The following is a 23,369-nucleotide window of genomic DNA, read 5'->3' on the forward strand; positions in this document are numbered from 1 at the left end:
CAAAAACAACAAGTTTGCTTGATACTGTGTATTATAAAAACAAAATAAAAATAAGAAGTAAAATTTAGTAAACGCTTAGTGTATGTTAGGAATGAAAAAGTTAGGCAATCTTCTCAAGTAAGGGCTTTCAGATAATTTGCATTTTAGATAATAAGTAGGTGTGTGTGTGTGGTGTGTGGTGTGTGTGGGTGTGTGTGGGTATACTAACCCCCAAATAATTATGTATATGAAATTCAACTTTAACTGGGCATGCTGTTTTTGTTTTTTGTTTTTCAAATCTGGCAATCTTATCTGAAGTTCATAAATAGATAAATGCTGTCTCCATGTCTGTCTGAACACTCTCTGTGCTCTTAACCACTTTGTTAATAGTTCTCAGACTTTTATTTATTTTTCAATTTTTTCAATTTTGTGTGTACACAGTAGCACAGTAGGTGTATGTATTCATGGGACACGTGAGATATTTTGATACAGGCATGCAATGTGAAATGAGCACATCATGGAGAAGAGGGTATCCATCCTCTCAAGCATTTATCCTTTAAGTTACAAATAATCCAATTACACTCAAGTTATTTAAAAATGTACAATTGAGTTATTCTTGACTATAATCACCCTATTGTGCCATCAAATAGTAGGTCTTATTATGCTTTCTAATTTTTTGTACCTATTCACCATTCTTACCTCCCGTTCTCAAACTTTTAAATTTCATCGTTCAATAAAATTAAAACAACTACAAACCTTGAAGATTTACTTTCTTATCAAGTAAGTATATTACAAACAGAAAACCTACTGTTTACTGTCACAATCATTACTTGGTAGAAAAGCAGGAAGGACACACTCAGAATAAAAGATAGTCTTTGGAAACTTATCAAATCCAGCTTTATATTTAAAAAAAAAAACTCACCATTGTTCTTTTGGAGGTGAGGGCATACTCAGTGAACTTTTGTCTCTGACCAGTGACCCTCCATGGACTGGCATTTTGAAACCCCTTTACTAAAGATGCCACCTTGGAGGCCCTGGGGACCCAAGGATGGTATGTTTCCCAGGATGTTTCCTGAGCTTGCAGGATGCTGCAACACTTAGAAATTGTGCCAAACCAAGTGACTAGAGAGTTCCTGAGTTCGGAACTCTTTGTCTTTCTTTCTCCTGGCTCCTCCCCAAGCCTCTATCCCTTTCTCCATAGTCCTACCGCTTTCCTATCCCATTCATTATGTTGGACTCTTTTCTTTCAGTTCTCTTAAGATTCAAGGTGGGTTAGAGGTGTAGCCCCAACGTGGGAAACCCCCGGAGTTCTGAGTAGTTAGGTCTTTTCTGGCCAGGCTATCAACCTCTTGCTTTTGTCCCATAGTGTTTAAGTGACCTTAACCACTCATGAGACAATTGCTGAGCTGAACTTTCCTTTCCTCCTCCTTCTCCCATCCACCCTGCCCTTCCCCTTTGCCTAGAACCTCAACTCCTGCAGTCCAACTCTCTGTTGGCCAGCAGAGGCCTGTGACGTGGAGAAAAATCAATTTGGCCAGCTTCTTGGTGGTTCTTTCCAGGGGCTGCAGCAGGAGTCTGACCCAAAGGGAGGAAGGACAAGGAATCCCTGGGCTTGGCATTTCTTTCGTTCTTCTTCCCCCACACCTTTTTTTTCTTTTTTTGGCCAGGGAAGGGGGCTGAAGTATTGGGACTCTATCCTCCAATGGTTACTGAGACGGGAAACACACACTCCCATAGGTACCTGAATTTGCCTGAAACCCAAATGCAGGTGTTTGCCTTAGACTTCAAAGTCTCTCGGCCTTCCCCATCCCCATCATTGCCCCTCCTTCACTGCTTTCTGACTCCCTTTCTCTTGCAAAAATGTTTCCTACCCATCATCCCATCCTCAACCTATGACACAAAAATAAGTATTGTGTCTGCTTTTGAATTCCCATAACCCAGAATGGGAGTTTATCTTCGCTGAAACTGGGGACCTGCTGTGTACGTTGGGGAGACAGTAGAGTGCACCTTTGGATGTGGAAGGGGAAGGGAGTAGCCAGAACCTCCCATGACACTCCTCCCTGACACCCACCTCCATAGGAGTACAGGCAGCGATCCCCCAGAAAGCTGAGGGGGTTGGGAGTCCAGCTTCCGTGCGTGTGGGGCATGGGATGGGCGTAGGGGGAGAATGAGAAGTGTGATCCCAGTTTGGAGAGAGGCTTGTGACGGGTTGGGGGATGCCCTGGAATAAAGGGAGTGGGAGATCTGACCCTTTTAGCTACACAGGCGACAGGCCCACCTCAGTCTCCTTATCCCTTCCAGGGGGTGGAGTCTGAGGGAGGGACAAACAGATCGGGGGTATAGGGGTGGGATGCAGTGAGTTGGATGGGGAAGGGTGGAGGGCAAGGTTATCTCTGAACGTTAGGAATGGGGGAGGGAGGAGAGGAGCAGTGAGGTTCCAGCCTTCGGGGGTTGACGTCGAGCCAGCCTCCCCAGCTGAGGGAGCCCCGCCCCCGCTCCTCCATCGCGGCCCCGCCCAGGCCCGCAGCGCGGCGCTGCAGCGCGAGGGGCGGAGAGGCAGCGCGCCCGAGAGGACCAGACGCCCAGGTCTCCCGCATCCCGCTGCCGCAGGAGAGAGACAGCGCGCCCCGGCCCTGCTCCCCAGGCTTCGCCCGGGCGCCCTCAACTCTGCCCCCAGAGACTGAGCACCTGTCCTCCGCCTCAGTCTTAGCTGAGAGACCTCTTCTCTGGAGCACACACCACCCCTGCAGCCCGAGAAGTGTTCCAGCTCCACGCCGGCGACCACCATGGCGGAGACCAACAACGAATGTAGCATCAAGGTGCTCTGCCGATTCCGGCCCCTAAACCAGGCTGAGATTCTGCGGGGAGACAAGTTCATCCCCATTTTCCAAGGGGACGACAGCGTCGTTATTGGGGTGAGTGTCGCCTAGGAGGGAATTCGGGGAGGGGGCGGGTGGCTAAATCTCCCCGCCTCCCGCAGAACCTTAGTCTCTGCCGGTCCCTCTGCGCCCCCTCCCCGCCGCTCATCCTTCATCCTCTTCCCCGCAGCCCCTCCTCTCCCCTGCATCAGGATGGCTGGGTGTGGCCTGACCAGGCCAGCGGCTGAGTCTCTGCAGAGTGGCAGGGGGCTGCTTCCCTACCTTCGGGAGACTCAACTCCCCTTTGCTGCTGTCTGCAGCGTCTCCACCCGTTAGAACCAGTTCCATGTTTTTCTGATGTCTTCCCCTTCTCCACCCTCCTCCCGCCCCACCAAGAGAAAGCGCATCTTTCCTTTGTTATTGTCTCAGATCTCTACCCCCACCTGCCAAGAAGGTAAGGGGGAAGACTTTTGGGTAGACTAGATGGGAGGTGAGCGGTCTAGGGTCTCTGCAGAGTGTGGATGGAAGTGGGCTCTAAGACCAAACCTTCCATCATTCCCTAAAGTAGTTATAGCCTGGATTTTTGTGTGTGTGTTGGGGGGAACAGGTCTGATGCAGGGTTTACCGGGAAAGAAATCATTGATGCCACACCCAATCTTGGGGGGAGCCTCTGGAATCCTAAGGTCAGGTCTGCCTTTCGTTCCCAGTTACAGTAGGAAGAGGGTTTCAGATTCCCCAGCTGACCCCCTGAAAGAAAAATGCCCAAACCCTGAGATCCTAGTAAGTACTTGCTTATTCATCTTTTCTCTTGAGGATCCAAGAGAAAGTAGCCGTCCAGCTCTACCTCATCATGACAGCCCTACCCAAGGAGGATATCTTAAGGGAACTAATATTTACAGTGGGCCTGTTACTCTATGTATATTATTTAACCCCCGATACAGCATTCGAAAGTAGTATCAATATTTCCATTTTACAGATTCAGAAATTGAGGCCCAAAGAACTTGAATAACACTCTCAAGGTCATGCTATTAATCCATGGATCTGAACCTAAATCTGTGACTGCAAACCTCCTATCTCTTCCTATCACATTGCCTACCCAGGTTTCTGTTCTGCACCTTTATCTGTAATGGCCCAAAGGGAAATTCTAGGCCTTGCCCACCCCCCTGAGGTTGGTAGGGACCTCAGGCTGTGTGTGGGGAGAAAAGATCTGGGGTTGAGTCCTGTAGGGCTTGAGGGGTGCTGGGCCAGGAAATGAAAACTAGCTTGAGAAGGGAGGGGCATATACGAGGGCAGTCAAGGTCAGAGGTGCTTCTTATGTATCTTTATCCACAGTGCTTGGCACAGAGCACCTGGAAACATGCTTGTTAAAGGAATGAAGGAAAGAAGGGGAGGAAGTCTGGGCCTTCTGAGTCAGTGAGAATGGGACTTTGAATAAACATGCCTGGGGGAGACCTGCTTACTGGTCTCCAAGGGCCCCAGTCTGTCACCACCTTGCACCCTTACCCACACTGTTAACTCAAATGGATGCTTTTGTCTCTCTCTCTCTCTCTGTGTTTGTGTGTGTGTGTGTGTGTGTATGTATGTATTTGTCACATGGAGAGGGCCTCTGTTTCTTTTTGCTTCAGGGACCTCTCTGGCCCTGCAGACTGTTCAGTCTGGCTGGGCTAAAAACAAAACAAAACAAACCAACCACAAAACAACTCCTGGATCAACTCGGGAGGACCCCTCTCAGAGTGTCCTGGAGAGCCAGCGTTAGTTGTGAGAGTTGGAGCTTAAGATCCCCTTGAGACATAAAGGCTAGCAAACAGGAGGGGGGTGATGATGGGGGGCAGAACTTTTAGGCCCTATTTCCTTGCTCTGGAAGGTTTTTCCAGTAAGTCTGAACCAACTCCTTTAGGCTCTCTGGGCCATCCTGGTGTAGTGGGATGGGGCAGGGGGTGATGTTGGGAAGAGGGGTGTGGTGTCGATCTGTTGTTAGCCCAGCTAAACAGGAGAGACACACAGTGGGAGGTGGGCAAGGAGGAGAGGTGAAAAGAAGCCCAAGGCCCCTGCCAATTCAGATTCCATCTCAGCTCCACTGCTGGATCTTCCTTGTCTGTTTTGCCTGGCATCTGTAGGGCTGTATCTTTGTCTCATTTGCTCGTATCTTCCCTCACCCCAGCCCTCCCTGTCAGTCTCTCACTTGAAGATAAATGCTTACGGGGGGCCATTTTGTCTCAGGCAACATCTTTGGAGTTTGCTTTTTCAGATTTAATATTCATTCATCATTTAGGGAATGAGGGCTACAGGGGGCATGATTTTTAGGAGACCCTTGAGGGTCCCAATAAGGGAGGGAAACTCCGACTCCTTTTTCTCTTTTCTCCTCTAGCTCTCTTTGGAGCCCACCGGGTTGGGAGCTGGCTTAGGAATTAATGGAGGAGGCTGCTTCAGGATGTCTGGGAAGGTTCGGGAAGAGTGAAGGTGGGAGAGATAATCTTTCCCAGTGCAGCCCCTACTGCTTCCTGTGACTGCTCTCCCCTTCGCCTCTGCAGCACTGCGGCTAGCGCTGAGCTTCAGAGTCCCTTCTGTTCATGGGCTTTGTTCTGCTTGTTAGAGGGTAGGAGAATAAGCTGGAGAGACAGCTCTGTGTGCCTTTTTTCTCCCCTACTCCTCTGACTTCTTCCAGGAACCTGGGGGATGGGGCTTAGCCAAAGTAAATGGTCTGAGTCATAGTAGAAGGGTGTCTGGGTCACTGTCTATATGTGGTGCCCATCTTGTTTTGCTTTTGCACACTCAGAATCCAGTGTGACTTTTTCGCCAGACCCATTTAAGTGTCTCTCTGTCTTCCTCTGCCTTGGTCTTTCTCAGCAGTGTCCCAATGCCTGCTGTCTGGGTGGATGCATCTGTACCAGATGTGAGACGGATGACAGTGAAGAAACACATATGTACACACACACTCTTTCTCTTTCCCCTTCATTCAAGTGTACACAGCTACCTCCCTCAGGTCTCCCGATGGTTAAGTGGGTTCTTAATGCAAGAAGCTAGGACCATTGTGTACCTCACTTGACAAAGCTAGGTTGGGACCTGCAGGGTTATTGGAGCAGAATCAGTATTGTTTGGGGTGGCCTGGGATTTGATATCTGAAGTGGGGAGCAGGGCTCTCCCTTGCTTTGGAGGAGTCTCATAAAGAAAAATGGAGACGAGAAGTAACGTTCACAGTGGCCAATGTCTTTCCAGCATTACCATGGCAACAGTCCCCACGGGTGTCACTATGGAAATCAGGCCTGGCAATTGAAGTTCAGCTTATTCCAAGTGCTGTACTGAGGGTTGAACAGGTTGGTCATCTTTGGACCCCTGATCTTAAACCCCCAGCCCCAATTAGCTTTAGTCAGCACACATGATAGAAAAGTACAGAAAGGTACTGGGATACACAAATGGAAGAGGAGACATCAAGGAGGCTCCGAGTGTGATTAAAGGAGAACAAAGAACCCTGGACTGTGGGACTCTGAAGAGAGGCCCTTCAGAGAAGGCTGTAAGGAGCACTTTGCTGGGGGTGGGAGAGAGATTGGATCTCAGGGACATTCCTAAGAGGAGGAGAGACTCTATGACTATTTCTCATTAACAACTCACAGAGTCTTCGATTACCTAGAGGTAGAGAGGGTGGATGGGAGAATTACATGCTTCTGAAAATGGGATTGAGGTTGGAAAAAGGAAGTGATGAAAGGCTTTAGTTCTGTCTGGAAATACTTGGAAAAATGCCCAAATGTGAGGAGGGGAGATATGGAGGAGGGGAAGGAAAAGCCTTGATAAGGCTCTGACACAGTGTTGGCATTTCAGTTCTTTGGATCGATTTGTCTGGAATCAGATTGCTTGAATTTGAAACTGTGCTCTACCATTTCTCAGCCATGCAACTGTGGGGAAGCTACCTGACCTCTTTGAGCCTGTTTCATCATCTATAAAGTGGGAATAATAACAGTATCTATGTCCTAGGATTACTGTGAACATTAAATGAGATAATGCATATAAACTGCTTTGTAACATGGCAGACAAACAGTAAACCTTCAGTAAGAGTTAGATATTATCACTATTTTATATGCTATATCCCCACAAGCTAGCTTTGACAAAATTGGGAAGTGGGTAATACTTTTCCTTTTTACTAATTGTTTCATCCAAACCTCCAGATCCCAAGTATCTTCTTGCTCCGTTCTTTGTCAACATCTATGTTTATTCAACAAGTATTTATGAAGTGCATCTGTCATAGTCCTCTATATGGTGCTATCCCATGCTGGGTAATTTATAAAGAAAAGAGATATATTTGGCTAACAGTTCTGCAGGCTGTGCAAGAAGCATGGCACCAGCATCTGCTCTGGTGAGGGCCTCGGGAAGCTTCCAATCATGGTGGGAGGCAAAGAGGGAGCAGGACTCACATGGTAAGAGAGGGAACAAGAGGGAAAGCAAGAGGTGCCAAGCTCTTTTTAACAGCCAGCTCTCACATGAACTCATAGAGCGAGAACTCACTCATTACCATGGGGAAGGCACCAAGCCACTCATCAGGGATTTACCTCCTTGAGCCAAGCACTTCCCACCATGCCCTGCCTCCAGCATTGGGGATCAAATGTCAACATGAGATTTGGAGGGGACAAACATCTAAACTACATCAGCATCCTATAGGCCAGGGACTGTGTTTGGTGTTGGGGATTTAAAGGGAATCCCTGCCTTCAGGAAAATCTGGATCAAGGTTGTGATCCACAGTCCATGGAGTGGCCCGGGCAGTGGCAGGGGAGAGGAACATCAGATATGGCTTTTGCTAACTATCTATATACTCCCCCAGATTCTGATAAGAAACCTCCCACAACATACTACAGTCTGGTTCAGAGTAATTGTGTGTTATAAGATCTGTAAATATTGGTGGTGCTTCCCATGTCTACAGGCAGGAAAAGTGGAGGACCACTGGTCTAGTTATTTTCTTGAAAAGATCAGTTTACTCTGGGCACACTGCCCATGGGTTAGCCCTGCTGTACAAGGAGCAGTAATTAAAAAAAAAAAAAAAAAAAACAGACAAAATTAATTCATCCTGAGTATAATCAATAGAAACTCAAAAGAAATGTACAAAACTTAGCCGGACGTGGTGGCAGGCACCTATAAACCCAATGACTCAGGAAGCTGATACAGGAGAATTGCTTGAACCTGGGAGGCAGAGGTTGCACTGAGCCGAGATTTTGCCACTGCACTCCAGCCTGGGCAATGGAGCAAGACTCCATCTCAAAAATAAATAAATAAATATTAAAAAAAGAAATTGGCTGGACACGGTGGTTCACGCCTATAATCCCAGCACTTTGGGATACTGAAGCGGGCAGATAACGAGGTCAGGAGTTCGAGACCAGCATGGCCAACATGGTGAAACCCTGTCTATACTGAAAATACAAAAATTAGCCAGGTGTGGTGGTGGGCACCTGTAATCCCAGCTACTTGGAAGGCTGAGGCAGGAGAATCGCTTGAACCTGGGAGGCCAAGGTTGCAGTAAGCCAAGATCGTGCCACTGTACTCCAGCCTGGGCAAAAGAGCAAAACTCCGTCTCAAAGAAAAAAAAAAAGAAAGAAAAAAAAAAGAAAAAAGACATCTACATTTTAAAAGGAATAAAAAAATCTTAAAGAAATAAATAGCCAGGCTTGGAATTTTAGAGCCCAGCCAAGAATAGAGAAGTAGGTAGCAGGCCTTCCCAGAACTCCTGAAATCGTATCTCTTGTCATGTGGCTTTCCCTGTTCAGGAGATTACTAAATGCACCAATTTTTAGCTCTTGGGTATCTTTTAGACTCACAAATCTGAGAACCTCTCCCTTCTTCCCTGTCTGCGCTTTTCTTTCTTCCCAGCCTAGACTGATGTAAAGGGGTTCCTGATGAAAAGGGGCTATAATTGGCTTCAGCATTTGGAGAGCGCTCTCCATTTTAATACATCTGTGGAGCCTTCTAGAATCCTATAACTGGGAATATTTTGAGGGAGTGTGTGTAGGGGCTGGGGTGGGGTGATTGGTGTGTTCATGCCCATGTTTGTGGGGGGAGGGGAGGGGCAAGATTGGCTTGAGAGTTACATTTAATCCCCTTTGGCTGGATGCCTGGCTTCATGAAGCATGGATAGAGATTGTTGGTGGAAAAAGAGATGAGAAAGCCAGTCTCATCTTTTCACATTTTTCTGCCTGTTTTATATTCTGGCTGCACTGGCAGCTGATTAAATTATGCCCACCCAGATTAAGGGTGGGTCTGCCTTTCCCAGTCCACTGACTCATATGTTAATCTCCTTTGGCAACACCCTCACAGACACACCCAGGATCAATACTTTGCATCATTCAGTCCAATCAAGTTGACACTCAGTATTAAACATCACAAGTCCACCCGTTGTCAACTTGAACCCATACACATCTCCTGAGATCGTACAAATCTTCAAATAAGGACAACAATAAGGTCATAATACACCTAATATAATACAGCTATCCTTCGTACAAGGGGCAATGCACCAATTCCCAACTCAAATGCTATTACCTAAAGTTAATAATACTTAAATGCTAATATGAAGTCAATAAGTCTGTGTCATATAATAAAGGAAAAAGGAAATTAAAAAACAAAAGAGATGAGAGGTATTGGCCTGAGATAGACATATTTTGCTTGTTTCTATTTCTTGGCCACTGGGTGGGAGAAACATTGAGGTAGATTATAATTCAAGAATTAATCACCAATTCAAAATTAAGGTAGATTTTTCTTTAATAATATTAAAAATAATGTAATTACAGCACTAATACATTTTAATTGTTAACAAAGTTAAAGACAAAGAAAAGGATGCAGAAGAAGCTAAAAATCACCCAATATCTTACCACCCCAAAAAAGCACAGTTATTAATAATAATTTGATGTTTTTTGCCAGTGTTTTTTCCTGCATATATACATGTGTTAATTTTAATAAGATTATATCATAAACTATATATAGTTTTGTAACCTTTTTTCTCTAACAAAATATTACTATTTTGCCATTGTTAAATATTTTTACATAACTTTATTATTTTACAATTTTTTTTTTGAGATGGCGTCTCATGCTGTCACTCAGGCTGGAGTGTGCAGTGGTGTGATCTTGGCTCACTGCAATCTCCGCCTCCTGGGTTCAAGCAAACCTCTCACCTCAGCCTTCTGAGTAGCTAGGATTATAGGCATGTGCCACCATGCCTGGTTATATTTTACAATTTTTAATTTAACTTTCGAATGTCTTACCTGCACATGTGACAAAATGCAAAGGATATGAAAAGGTTTATATTGTTTCCTTCTCTTTCTTACCCCTCTTTTCCAGCCACACAGTTCCCCTTTCAGAAGGCAACTTCTTGTGAATCTATCCAAAAACCTACTATACGTTTATAAGCAAATACATATATACATGCATACCTTTTTTTACACAAATGGTAGCATATTATACATCCATTCTGCACCTTTTAAAACAAAAACAGCCTGGGCGTCGTGGCTTATGCTTGTAATCCAAGCACTTTGAGGCCGAGGCAGGAAGATCACTTGAGATCAGGAGTTCGAGACCAGCCTGGCCAACATAGTGAAACCCCCGTCTCAACTAAAAATACAAAAATTCCGGCTGGGCACGGTGGCTCACACCTGTAATCCCAGCACTTTGGGAGGCCAAGGCGGGCGGATCACGAGGTCAGGAGATGGAGACCATCCTGGCCAACATGGTGAAACCTCATCTCTACTAAAAATACAAAAGTTAGGCCAGGTGTGGTGGCTCACCCCTATAATCTCAGCACTTTTGGAGGCCAAGGCGGGCGGATCACCTGAGGTCAGGAGTTCGAGACCAGCCTGGCCAACATGGCAAAACCCCATCTCTACTAAAAATGCAGAAATTAGCTGGGTGTGGTGGCAGGTGCCTGTAATCCCAGCTACTCTGGAGGCTGAGGCAGGAGAATTGCTTGAGCCCAGGAGGCAGAGATTGCAGTGAGCTGAGATGGCGCCACTGCACTCCAGCTTGGGCAACAGAGCAAGACTCTATCTCAAAAAACAAAAAACAAAACGAACAAACAACCCTAAGACAAAACACTGAGTCTTGGAGATCCTTCCTTATCAGCACATAAAGATTTATCTCAGTCTTTTTTTTTTTTTTTTCCAAGACAGGGCCTCGCTCTGTTGCTCAGGCTGGAGTGCAGTGGTGCAGTCATGGCTCACTGCAGCCTCCACCTTCGAGGCTCAGGCCATCATCCTGCTTCAGCCTTCTTAGTAGCTGGGACCACAAGGCCCAGGCCACCATGCCTGGCTTTTTTTTTTTTTTAATTTTTGTAGAGACAGGGTCTCCCTATGTTGCCCAGGCTGGTCTCCAACTCCTGGTCTCAAGGATCCTCCAGCCTCGACCTCCCAGAGGGCTGGGATTACACCACACATGAGCTATCTCATTCAACTGTATAATTTATTGTAGGGGTAGGCCATTATTTAACCAGGCCTCTGTTGGTGGACGTTAAGGGTTGTTCTAATCATCTGCTATTACAAACAGTTGAATGACCTTGTGTAAATATTTTTTGCATATGTGCAGTATGTCTACAGGATAATTTTTTCGAAGTGGAGGTCATAAAGCATATGCATTTAAAAATGTGAGGCAATTTCCAAATTGCCTTTCATAGAGTTGGCTCCAATTTCTATGTACCCTCAGCAGTATGTGTGAATATCTATTTAGTCACATTGTCACCAGTATAATGCATTGTCTATTTTATTTTGGCCACTTTCGTAGGTAAAAATGGTGTTTCATAGTTTTAGTATGCATTTTGCTTATTAACAGTGAGGTCGAGCATTAATTAATATTAATTAATATGTTTTAATTAATGTTTAAGAGCCACTATAACATTTTATGATGTTATAATTTATAATAGTGATATAATTTACATACAGTGTACAGATCTTAGGCAAACAGCTTGATGAATTTTATAACATATGTAGACACCCATGTAACCACTACACAGATCAAGATCTAGAATATTTCTGTCACTCCTGAAAGTTCCTTCATATCCTCTTCCTGTCAATACCACGTGTATGTTGTTATCACAATAGCAGGTAGCTACTATTTTGACTTCTAGCGCTACAGATAAGTTATGTCCATTCTTGAACTTCATATAAAGGGAGTAATACAGTATGTGCTCTTTTGTGTTTAGATTCTTTCAACATGTTTTTGAGATATATTGACATTCTATTTATTAATATTCTATTATTATATATTTGTTTTATTTTATTTTTGAGACAAAGTCTTAGTTGCTCAGGCTGGAGTGTGGTGGCGCAATCTCGGCTCACTGCAACCTCTGTCTCCTGGGTTCAAGTGATTCTTGTGCCTCAGCCTCCCAAGTAGGTGAGATTACAGGCATGCACCACTATGCGCGGCTAATTTTTGTATTTTTAGTAGAGACAGGATTTCACCATGTTGGCTAGGCTAGTCTCGAACTCCTGGCCTCAAGTAATCTGCCTGTCTTGGCCTCCCAAAGTGCTGGGATTACAGGCGTGAGCCACCATGCTCAGCTAGTTATGGCATTATTTTAAAAAACAGTGAGGAATAAAATATATGTATATGCTGTAATTTAATCCACTCCTTAGGTTAACCAGTCTCCTAAATGTTACTCCTTTAAGTAATTTCTCATTATTATAAACAATGTGATGATAAACACCCTTGTAGCGAAATCTTAATTTCCATGATATCAATTCTTAGAAGTAGAGTTTCTGGATCAATGGATATGTAAAATTTAAGTCTTTTGAATATACATTTTTGAATTGTTGTATGGATGTACTCACCAACCAGAGAATAATGAAAGTTCTCGTTTTTTTGAACCCACATCTACACTAGGTATTACAATGCAAATTTTGTTTTCCAGTTTGAGAGGTGAAAAGAGATTTTACCATTACAGTTTCTTTTCTTGGAAAATGTTGAAAATGTTGAACATCTTCATGGTTACTGAACATTTATATTTCTTCTTCTGTTGCTTGTTTCTAGTTCTTGTTCACCTTTTTCTGTTTAGTTTTTGTCTTTTTGTTACTAATTTATGAGAGTTTTTTTTTTTTTTTTGAGACGGAGTCTCGCTCTGTCGCCCAGGCTGGAGTACAGTGGCCAGCTCTCAGCTCACTGCAAGCTCCGCCTCCCGGGTTTACGCCATTCTCCGGCCTCAGCCTCCGGAGTAGCTGGGACTACAGGCGCCCGCCACCTCGTCCGGCTCGTTTTTTGTATTTTTTTAGTAGAGACAGGGTTTCACCGTGTTAGCCAGGATGGTCTCGATCTCCTGACCTCGTGATCCGCCCGTCTCGGCCTCCCAAAGTGCTGGGATTACAGGCTTGAGCCACCGCGCCCGGCCATTTATGAGAGTTTTTAAGGCGGGACATAGTGGCTCACGCTTGCAATCCTAGCGCTTTGGGAGGCTGAGGTGGGTGGATTGCTTGAGCCCAGGAGTTTGAGACCAGCGCGGGCAACATGGTGAGACCCTTCCTCTACAAAAAATAAACAAAATTAGGCAGGAATAGTGGCATGTGCCCGTGGTCCCAGCTACTTGGTAGGATTGCTTGGGCCCGGGAGGTTGAGGCTGCAGTGAGCTGTGATTTCGCCACTGTACTCCAGCCTGCATGACAGATGAGAACCTGACTCAAGAAAAAGAAAAGAAAAGAAAAAAATAGAGATTTTTTTGTTTGTTTATTTGTTTGTTTGTTTGATGCAGGGTGTCTCTCTGTCGCCCAGGCTGGAGTGCAGTGGCCCGGTCTTGGCTCACTGCAACCTCTGCCTTTTGAGCTCAGGTAATTCTCCCACCTCAGCCTCCCGCGTAAGTGGAATTACAGGCGTGCACCACCACACCCAGATAATTTTTGTATTTTTTGTAGAGATGGGGTTTCACCATGTTGCCCAGGCTGGTCTTAAACTCCTGACCTCAAGTGATCTGCCTGCCTCATCCTCCCAAAATGCTGGGATTATGGGCATGAGTCACCGTGCCCAGCCCAGCAAGTGTTTTGTAAACGGAAATTTTAGCACTGGGATCCTGGTACAGACTGTGAACGGTATGGACATTTAAATATTTAATAGAATGTTCCTCCGGGAAGGTTCTATCTGTTGGTACTTTACAGAGGGCACTTTTCTAACTTCTTTTCCTTAGTGAATTCTGTTTCTTGGATTTCAGAGGCTTTTACCACAGAGAGACTAGATGAATATTTTAGGTAGGATTTTTTTCTATAAGCCAGATTTAATTTAATTTTTTAAATATAAAAAACATTTATTAGTTTTCTTTTATACAAAGAAATATAAAGAATAAAAGAATACAAAATTATCTCTTCTTTGCCATTAAAACTTTTTAAAAATATAATGCTTATACATAGTTTAAAAATGTAAACCATGCAGGATGCAAAATGAAAAATAAAAGCCTTTCTCTCAGTTTCTCTTCTCAAAGTAACCACTGTTAACACTTTTGTATAATTCCTTCTAAAAAAAATTCTGTATATATTCATGCAATGTTATTGCTATACCTAGAGCCACATCTCCAGCTCTAGCCAAGGTTTATAACTTGCCTTAATTAGTTAAAACATATCTCCCAAACTCTGCAAACTCTGGCGTCTGTAGATCTTGAGGTTTACATTTCGGTTGGATAAAGATGGACTCTGTAATAAAACAATTTGACAAGTCAGTCACCTATGATAGAGAACAAACATTGTCTCATTTACTCTTCCCAGAGATTTACCGCTAATGTGATTGGCCATCAAATATATTCGTTGGTTAGCTCCCTAAGTTGTATTTTGTATCTTTATCATTTTTATCAGCACATGTGATTTACAACATATTCCTGAATTCAACAAGGATTTGTAGATCTGAATGATTTGCTTTACAGTTCTTTTTTTTTTTTTTTTGAGATGAAGTCTTACTGTTGTCCCCCAGGTTGGAGTGCAATGATGCGATCTTGGCTCACTGCAACCTCCACCTCCCGGGTTCAAGAGATTCTCCTGCCTCAGCCTCCTGAGTAGCTGGGATTACAGGTGCCTACCACTACACCCAGCTAATTTTTGTATTTTTGGTAGAGACGGGATTTCAACATGTTGGCCAGGCTGGTCTCGAACTCCTGACCTTAGGTGATCCGCCCGCCTCGGCCTCCCAAAGTGCTGGGATTACAGGTGTGAGCCACCACACCCGGCCCAAATTAAAACTTGTTCTGTTCTTAAAGAGAGACCCACATATCTGATTGCATATATTCCTTTCACAAAGAGAGAGAGCTTGTGTTAATGTTTCCACAGAGGCTTTCAGTGTAGACTGAATTTCATTTACATGGTAGGGAACATGCTATACATATATGTCACTAACTTTGCATCTTTCACTTAGTACATCTGAAGATCTTTCCATATCAGGGTATGTGGATCTGTTGAGGAAGATATTTCTAGCTTGAGATACTTTTTAGTGTTAATGAATTGTTCTTCACTTTTCATCACCTGTGGTCCTATTATCTTTTTTCATCTGACTTCCCAGGGAGGAGTTTGGGGTAGTGGAGTGCTCAATCATCACACCACAACTAAGATCCCCTAACACAATCTCACTGTGCAATACTTCTCTACCACAGACACAACTCCTGGCATCAGTACCTTTAGTTTCTCTTATTCTCCCACATTTCTTTTCTTTGCTTTTGTGTTTGTTTTTTGAGATGGAGTCTCACTCTGTCGCCAGGCTGGAGTGCAGTGGTGCAATCTTGGCTCACTGCAAGCTCTGCCTCCCGGTTTCATGCCATTCTCCTGTCTCTGCCTCCTGAGTAGCTGGGACTACAGGCACCTGCCACCACGCCCGGCTAATTTTTGTATTTTTAGTAGAGACGGGGTTTCACCATATTGGCCAGGCTGGTCTTGAACTCCTGACCTCGTGATCCGCCTGCCTAAGCCTCTTAAAATGCTGAAATTACAGGCGTGAGCCACCACACCCGGCCATTCTCCCACATGTCCGTTCATTAGGGGCATTGAAGAAAAGGGTGCCTTTCTCAGCTACTGGAAGGAGGTTGTGGTATTTCTTTTCCCTCACATCCTACCTGCTGATGTCTGATATCTTTTATTTTCATTCCAGGGGAAGCCATATGTTTTTGACCGTGTATTCCCCCCAAACACGACTCAGGAGCAAGTTTATCATGCATGTGCCATGCAGATTGTCAAAGGTAATAGATTTCTTTTTAGAATGTCTCTTCTCAGCACCCCATTTCCTACCCGACTTATCTCCACCAGTACTCTTTCTCTACTGTCTCTTCCAGATGTCCTTGCTGGCTACAATGGCACCATTTTTGCTTATGGACAGACATCCTCAGGGAAAACACATACCATGGAGGTGAGGGTTTTGGCTCTGGTGGTTGAGGGGCTAGGAGTGTTAATGGAAGATCAGGGAATCTCAGTGGGGGAAGATCTAGGAATCAAGGATTGCCTGGTCCAGAGGCAGACAGATGGGTACAGAGGATGAACTGAAGGGCAATATTAGGGGAAGTGTATTGGAATCCCTTCAGCCCACTGCAGTGGATCATCCTTTCCACTTCTCCAGTCTTCTTTTGATCTGGAAAAGCAATGGAAGTCCAAAGGGCTACTCAATTATCTCCTTGCTCCTCTAAAAGGCAGACATGGTGGTGACCATCTCCTAACTTAGGATGTTCTTCTTATTGACTCTTGCCTTGGTGTTCACCTGAATACATCTGAGTTGTCTCAATATCCCTGAGCCCCAGCTTCACTCTCAAATGCCTTCACTCGCCAGGGAAAGCTGCACGACCCCCAGCTGATGGGAATCATTCCTCGAATTGCCCGAGACATCTTCAACCACATCTACTCCATGGATGAGAACCTTGAGTTCCACATCAAGGTGACCAGGGCACGATAGCTGGGCATTCAGATGGGGACTGGGAGGGGAAGATCTAAAATAAACCCACTGAAGAGCCTGGGCTCCCCAACTTGACTCCCTTTCCGGTTACCACAATTCTTTGTCAAGATGTTCTCTTCTGTTCTTTTCCTCCCACCACCACTGTTTGAGCAGGTCATATTAGTGTGGGATTCTTGAACCAGATTTAAGATAGGCCCTCTTTACTTCACATTCCTTTTTTCTTCTTAACCAGGTTTCTTACTTTGAAATTTACCTGGACAAAATTCGTGACCTTCTAGATGGTGAGTGTTTTGCCCCAGTGGATGAAGGTGTGTGAGGAGGGTGGAGAAAAGAGAGCTCATATTGCACATGGAATTAGGTACCGATTGACAAGAGATGCAGAGGGCACACAGCACCCAAGTCCTTTGGCTCCATTTGCCAGAATTACGAAAAACTGAGAAGGTCAGGAGATGGACTTAGGAGCCCAGGACTACATATGAAGAGTTTGAGAGCATCTGGGGCTGGGGTGCAGGAGCCCTAAGGAGGAGAAGGAGGAGGAACTGAGCCTTCAGCTCGTGCAGGGAGTTTACGCTTCACAGGGAGAGTCTTCCTTTAGCACAGAGAAGAAAACCACCATCTGAGCCGACTGCAAGGTGCAGGTGGGGACGGTGGAAGTACTAGTCTTGCTCACCCTGCATTCTTTTGATTTAGTGACCAAGACAAATCTGTCTGTGCATGAGGACAAGAACCGTGTGCCATTTGTCAAGGTGAGAGTGGGGCCAGTGTATTGAGAGTATGAGTTGGGGAGGAGCATAGGTCAGTGACTCTGAAGTTGGAGAGTGGATATCCTGGAGGAACGAGATGTGTCTATGGGCCAGGGAGAGTCTAGGGGATCAGAAAAGATACTGTCTTCGCTGGGGTTACGCCTGTAACCCCAGCACTTTGGGAGGCTGAGGTGGGTGGATCAGTTGAGGCCAGGAGTTCGAGACCAGCCTGGCCAATATAGTGAAACCCCATTTCTACTAAAAATACAAAAAATTAACTGGGCGTGGTGGCTCACGCCTGTAATCCCAGCTACTTGGGACACCGAGGCAGGAGAATCTCTTGAACCTGGGAGGCAGAGGTTGCGGTGAGCCGAGATTGCATCACTGCACTCCAGCCTGGGCGACAGAGTGAGGACCTGTCTTTAAAAAAAGAAGAAAAGATACTGTCTTGAAAGGTCATTGGTCAGTGTGCATGCAATTTAATTTGCAAATCAAAGTTTAGTGGAAGACATGCCTGGCGGCCGTGGCTCATGCCTGTAATCCCAACACTTTAGGAGGCTGAGGTGGGAGGATCACTGGAGGAGTTCAAGATCAGCCTGGCCAACATAGCAAGACCCTGTCTCTTATTTAATTAATTAATTTTTTTTTTTTTTGAGATAGAGTCTTGCTCTGTTGCCCAGGCTGGAGTACAGTGGCTTGATCTAGGGTCACTGCAACCTCCCCATCCCGGGTTCAAGTGATTCTCCTGCCTCAGGCTCCTGAGTAGCTGAAACTACAGGCACGTGCCACCACGTCTGGCTAATTTTAGTATTTTTAGTAGAGACAGGGTTTCACCATGTTGGCCAGGCTGGTCTCGAACTCCTGACCTTAGGTGGTCTGCCCACCTCAGCCTCCCAGTGTGCTGGGATTACAGGCGTAAGCCACTGCAACACTGTTTTCTTTTTTTTTTTTTTTTTCGAGACGGAGTCTCGCTCTGTCACCCAGGCTGGAGTGCAGTGGCCGGATCTCAGCTCACTGCAAGCTCCGCCTCCCGGGTTTACGCCATTCTCCTGCCTCAGCCTCCGGAGTAGCTGGGACTACAGACGCCCGCCACCTCGCCCGGCTAGTTTTTTGTATTTTTAGTAGAGACGGGGTTTCACCGTGTTAGCCAGGATGGTCTCGATCTCCTGACCTCGTGATCCGCCCGTCTCGGCCTCCCAAAGTGCTGGGATTACAGGCTTGAGCCACCGCGCCCGGCCTGTTTTCTTTTTTCTTTTTCTTTTTCTTTTTTTTTTGAGACAGAATTTCTCTATCGTTGCCCAGGCTGGGGTACAATGGCGCCTGATCTTGGCTCACTGCAACCTCAGCCTCCTGGGTTCAAGTGATTCTCCTGCCTCAGCCTTCTGAGTAGCTGGAATTACAGGCATGTGCTACTACGTCTGGCTAATTTTGTATTTTTAGTAGAGACGGGATTTTGCCATGTTGGCCAGTCTGGTCACGAAATCCTGACCTCAGGTTATCCACCTGCCTTGGCCTCCCAAAGTGCTGGGATTATGGGTGTGAGCCACCGTGCCCACCGCTGTTTCAAAAAAGTAGTAAATACCTAAGATAAAAATAAATACAAAGTTGGGCGTGGTGGCCCACGCCTGTAATCCCAGTACTTTGGGAGGCTGAGGCAGGCAGATCACGAGGTCAGGACTTTGAGACCAGCCTGACCAACATGGTAAAACCCCGTCTCTACTAAAAAAACAAAAAGTAGCTGGATGTGGTGGCAGGCGCCTGTAATCCCAGCTTCTGGGGAGACTGAGGCAGGAGAATCGCTTGAACCTGGGAGGTGGAGGTTGCAGTGAGCCGAGATCTCGACACTGCACTCCAGCCTGGGCAACAGAGCTCCATCTCAAAAGGAAATAAATAAATAAATAAATAAATAAATAAATAAATACAAACTTAAAAAACAAAGCGTATGGGTCACTGTCCATTTGTCCCCCACAGGGTTGTACTGAACGCTTTGTGTCCAGCCCGGAGGAGATTCTGGATGTGATTGATGAAGGGAAATCAAATCGTCATGTGGCTGTTACCAGTGAGTGAGGATACAAGGGGATCTCTCGAGTCTGAGGATCCACCTGTGTTCTGTGTCCTTTGGGGTGGAGGGACTCAAAAGTGAGCAAGGAAACACTGTGCCCCACAGAGGAGGAGGACCCCTTGTCTGCAGGACCCTGCTGCCTGGGAGATGTGGCAGCAGGGCTAGTCCTGGTGGGTGCCTTCTCTCTGGGTGGGCAGGGCTGGGGTCAGTGGAAGCCTGGGGCTGAGGACCTCAGTTCCGCAGCGTGGTGCAGTTCCTGTTTCTCCCTTGCTCCTGCAGACATGAATGAACATAGCTCTCGGAGCCACAGCATCTTCCTCATCAACATCAAGCAGGAGAACATGGAAACGGAGCAGAAGCTCAGTGGGAAGCTGTATCTGGTGGACCTGGCAGGGAGTGAGAAGGTAGTGGGTCCTGTGGATATGGGGTGGGTGGAACCCTTGGTTCTTTTCTTTTTTTTTTTTGAGACAGAGTCTCACTCTGTCGCCCAGGCTGGATTGCAGTGGCACCATCTCGGCTCACTGCAACCTCCGCCTTCTGGGTTCAAGTGATTCTCCTGCCTCAGCCTCCCAAGTAGCTGGGATTACAGGTGCCCGCCACCATGCCTGGCTAATTTTTTGTATTTTTAGTAGAAATGGGATTTCACTATGTTGGCCAGGCTGGTCCTTGGCTCTTTTTTTTTTTTTTTTGAGACGGATTCTTGCTCTGTCACCCAGGCTGGAGGAGTACAGTGGCACGCTCTCCACTCACTGCAACCCCCGCCTCCCAGGTTCAAGTGATTCTCCTGCCTCAGTCTCCCAAGTAGCTGGGATTACAGGCTCCCGCCACCAAGCCCGGCTAATATTTGTATTTTTAGTAGAGACAGGGTTTCACCATGTTGGCCAGGCTGGTCTCAAACTTCTGACCTCATGATCTGCCTGCCTCTGCTTCCCAAAGTACTGGGGCTACAGGCATGAGCCACTGTGTCCGGCCAGCCTTTTTTTTAACTAAAAAATGATTTGTATTGGGATATAATTCACATACCATAAAGTTCACTATTTTAAAGTGCAATTCAGTTGTTTGTAGTATGTTCCCAAGGTTGTACAACCATTACGCTATCCAATTCTAGAACACTGTCATCATCCATTCACAGTCACTCTCCATTGTCTCTCTTTTTTTTTGAGACGGAGTCTCACTCTATCGCCCAGGCTGGAGTGCAGTGGCCGGATCTCGGCTCAGTGCAAGCTCCGCCTCCTGGGTTTGCACCATTCTCCATTGTCTCTTAACCCCATCCCCTGTTAACTTCTAATCTACTTTCTGTCTCTATGGATTTGCCTATCCTGAACATTTCATATAAATGGAATCATATGGCTGGGCGCAGTGGCTCACACCTGTAATCCCAACACTTGGGAGGCTGAGGCCGGTGGATCACCTGAGATCGGGAGTTCAAGACCAGCCTGGCCAACATGGAGAAACCCCATCTCTACAAAAAATGCAGAATTAGCCAGGCATGGTGGCACATGCCTGTAATCCCAGCTACTCAGGAGGCTGAGGCAGGATAACCTATTGAGCCTGGGAGGCAGAGGTTGTGGTAAGCCGAGATTGCACCATTGCACTCCAGCCTGGGAACAAGAGTGAGACTCTGTCTCAAAGGAAAAAAAACAAAAAAGCAAAACGGAATCATATAATATGTGGCAGGGGTTAGGGGCAATGTGATGTTTGACAAGAGAGTTTAGGGGAACAGAGGAAGGGCCTTCCCCAATCCCAGCCAAGGATCTCTTTTACTCCATCTTCTTCCCCATTCCTTCCTTTCTCCGTGGACTGAGCCCTGGAATGAGGTGGTGACAGCCCTCTCCATGTGCAGCTGTTCATACACACTCATCTCTTACTGCCCTGGTAGGTCAGCAAGACTGGAGCAGAGGGAGCCGTGCTGGATGAGGCAAAGAATATCAACAAGTCACTGTCAGCTCTGGGCAATGTGATCTCTGCACTGGCTGAGGGCACTGTGAGTGATCCTTAGGTCCCCTCACCCCTCAAGCCCCACCCCGTTTCCTCCCCCACCTCCTAATGCCACCATATAATCGTGCCCCAATTCATGGGTTGCTTGATCCCCGGGTGACACCACTATCCTTTCTGATTCCCTGTTGAATTTTATTTGTTTATTTCTGATTCATGGTCTCCTTCCTCCCCCAGAAAAGCTATGTTCCATATCGTGATAGCAAAATGACAAGGATTCTCCAGGACTCTCTTGGGGGAAACTGCCGGACGACTATGTTCATCTGTTGCTCACCGTCCAGTTACAATGATGCAGAGACCAAATCCACCCTGATGTTTGGGCAGCGGTCAGTGGCAGGGTCCCCAGAGGGATCCCTGGTACCCAGCTTCCCATCCCAGCCCCTGCGGCTCTCTCTCCTCAGGGTCACCCAAGTCTAATGTAGGTCTCATATCTTTGTTCCTCTTCTCCTCACCCAGGGCAAAGACCATTAAGAACACTGCCTCAGTAAATCTGGAGTTGACTGCTGAGCAGTGGAAGAAGAAATATGAGAAGGAGAAGGAGAAGACAAAGGCCCAGAAGGAGACGATTGCGAAGCTAGAGGCTGAGCTGAGCCGGTGGCGCAATGGTTAGAGATGGATAGATGGGAGTGAGGGGCAGTGGGAGGAGGAGGAGGAGGTGGCTTGGGAGCCAACTCTGTTTGGGTGATGTTTCTGGCCAGTTCAGTCTCCAGGAAGAGGGACTGTGTTTCTGGACAGGTGCAGTAGAGCAGTCATGAGGGAAGGGAGGGGCCTGACTACCTACCTCCCAGACTCCCAAAAGGTAGAAGGTCCACCTGGCAAGAGAGTTCAAGGGCCCAGAGGTCTTGGCATGCAGAATGAGAAGGAAGAACTCGTGGATGCAGCTTCTTCTTCTCCCATCCCTCACCTTGTCCTGCCCCTTTGCAGGAGAGAATGTGCCTGAGACGGAGCGCCTGGCTGGGGAGGAGGCAGCCCTGGGAGCTGAGCTCTGTGAGGAGACCCCTGTGAATGACAACTCATCCATCGTGGTGCGCATTGCACCTGAAGAGCGGCAGAAATACGAGGAGGAGATCCGCCGCCTCTATAAGCAGCTTGACGACAAGGTGAGGGTAGCCAGGCAGGGCACTGAGACACGCCGGGTGGGATGAGAGGTAGAGGATCAAAGAAAATCACTTATATTGCTTCTTCTTGGTTTTAAAAGGGATAAATGTTCATGCTTGAAATGTGGAAAAATCAATATAAATGTATAGAAGAAAATTAAAATCATCCACTATTCAGAGATAACACTTAATATTTTTTGTTTTTCTCTGTACGTATACCATGCAATTGAGATATACTGTATATGTAATTTTTAAAAAATTTTTTTTCTGAGAGAGAGTCTTGCTGTGTCACCCAGGCTAGAGTGCAGTGGCACGATTGTGGTTCACTGCAACCTCTGCCTCTCGGGTTCAAGTGATTCTCCTGCCTCAGCCTCCAGAATAACTGGGATTACAGGCACGCGCCACCATGCCCAGCTAATTTTTGTATTTTCGGTAGAAACGGGGTTTCACCATGTTGGCTAGGCTGGTCTCAAACTCCTGACCTCTGGTGATCTGCCCGCCTCAGCCCCCCGAAGTGCTGGGATTACAGGTGTGAGCCACCATGCCCAGCCTGTATATGTAATTATGCATCTGATATTTTTCATTCAGCATTATATTATGCACAGTTTCCTACTTCATTAATACTTCTTGGTCAGGTACAGTGGCTCATGCCTGTAACACCAGCACTTTGGGAGGCCAAGGCAGGTGGATCACCTATGGTCAGGAGTTCGAGACCAGCCTGACCAACATGGAGAAACCCTGTCTCTACTAAAAATACAAAAAAAAAAAAAAAAAAAAA

The 23,369-nt window shown here is 46.2% G+C and overlaps 1 protein-coding gene across 2 annotated transcripts in view; it reads left to right on the forward strand.

Annotated features, from left to right (window-relative positions):
- Positions 1-2,410: 2,410 nt before the first annotated feature.
- Positions 2,411-23,369, forward strand: part of KIF5A (kinesin family member 5A) — a 37,238-nt gene continuing 16,279 nt past the window's right edge. For both annotated transcript variants that reach the window (XM_023210668.2, XM_023210669.2), the window contains exons 1-12: positions 2,411-2,894; positions 15,903-15,990; positions 16,084-16,157; positions 16,572-16,676; positions 16,927-16,975; positions 17,385-17,440; positions 19,409-19,496; positions 19,779-19,903; positions 21,379-21,483; positions 21,672-21,820; positions 21,951-22,099; positions 22,419-22,594. In XM_023210668.2, coding sequence (XP_023066436.1) covers positions 2,766-2,894; positions 15,903-15,990; positions 16,084-16,157; positions 16,572-16,676; positions 16,927-16,975; positions 17,385-17,440; positions 19,409-19,496; positions 19,779-19,903; positions 21,379-21,483; positions 21,672-21,820; positions 21,951-22,099; positions 22,419-22,594 — 1,293 coding nt within the window. In that variant the 5' untranslated portion in view covers positions 2,411-2,765. The remainder of the gene's footprint in view (positions 2,895-15,902; positions 15,991-16,083; positions 16,158-16,571; positions 16,677-16,926; positions 16,976-17,384; positions 17,441-19,408; positions 19,497-19,778; positions 19,904-21,378; positions 21,484-21,671; positions 21,821-21,950; positions 22,100-22,418; positions 22,595-23,369) is intronic.

The sequence above is a fragment of the Piliocolobus tephrosceles genome, chromosome 10, assembly GCF_002776525.5.
Source record: "Piliocolobus tephrosceles isolate RC106 chromosome 10, ASM277652v3, whole genome shotgun sequence".
NCBI lineage: Eukaryota > Metazoa > Chordata > Mammalia > Primates > Cercopithecidae > Piliocolobus > Piliocolobus tephrosceles.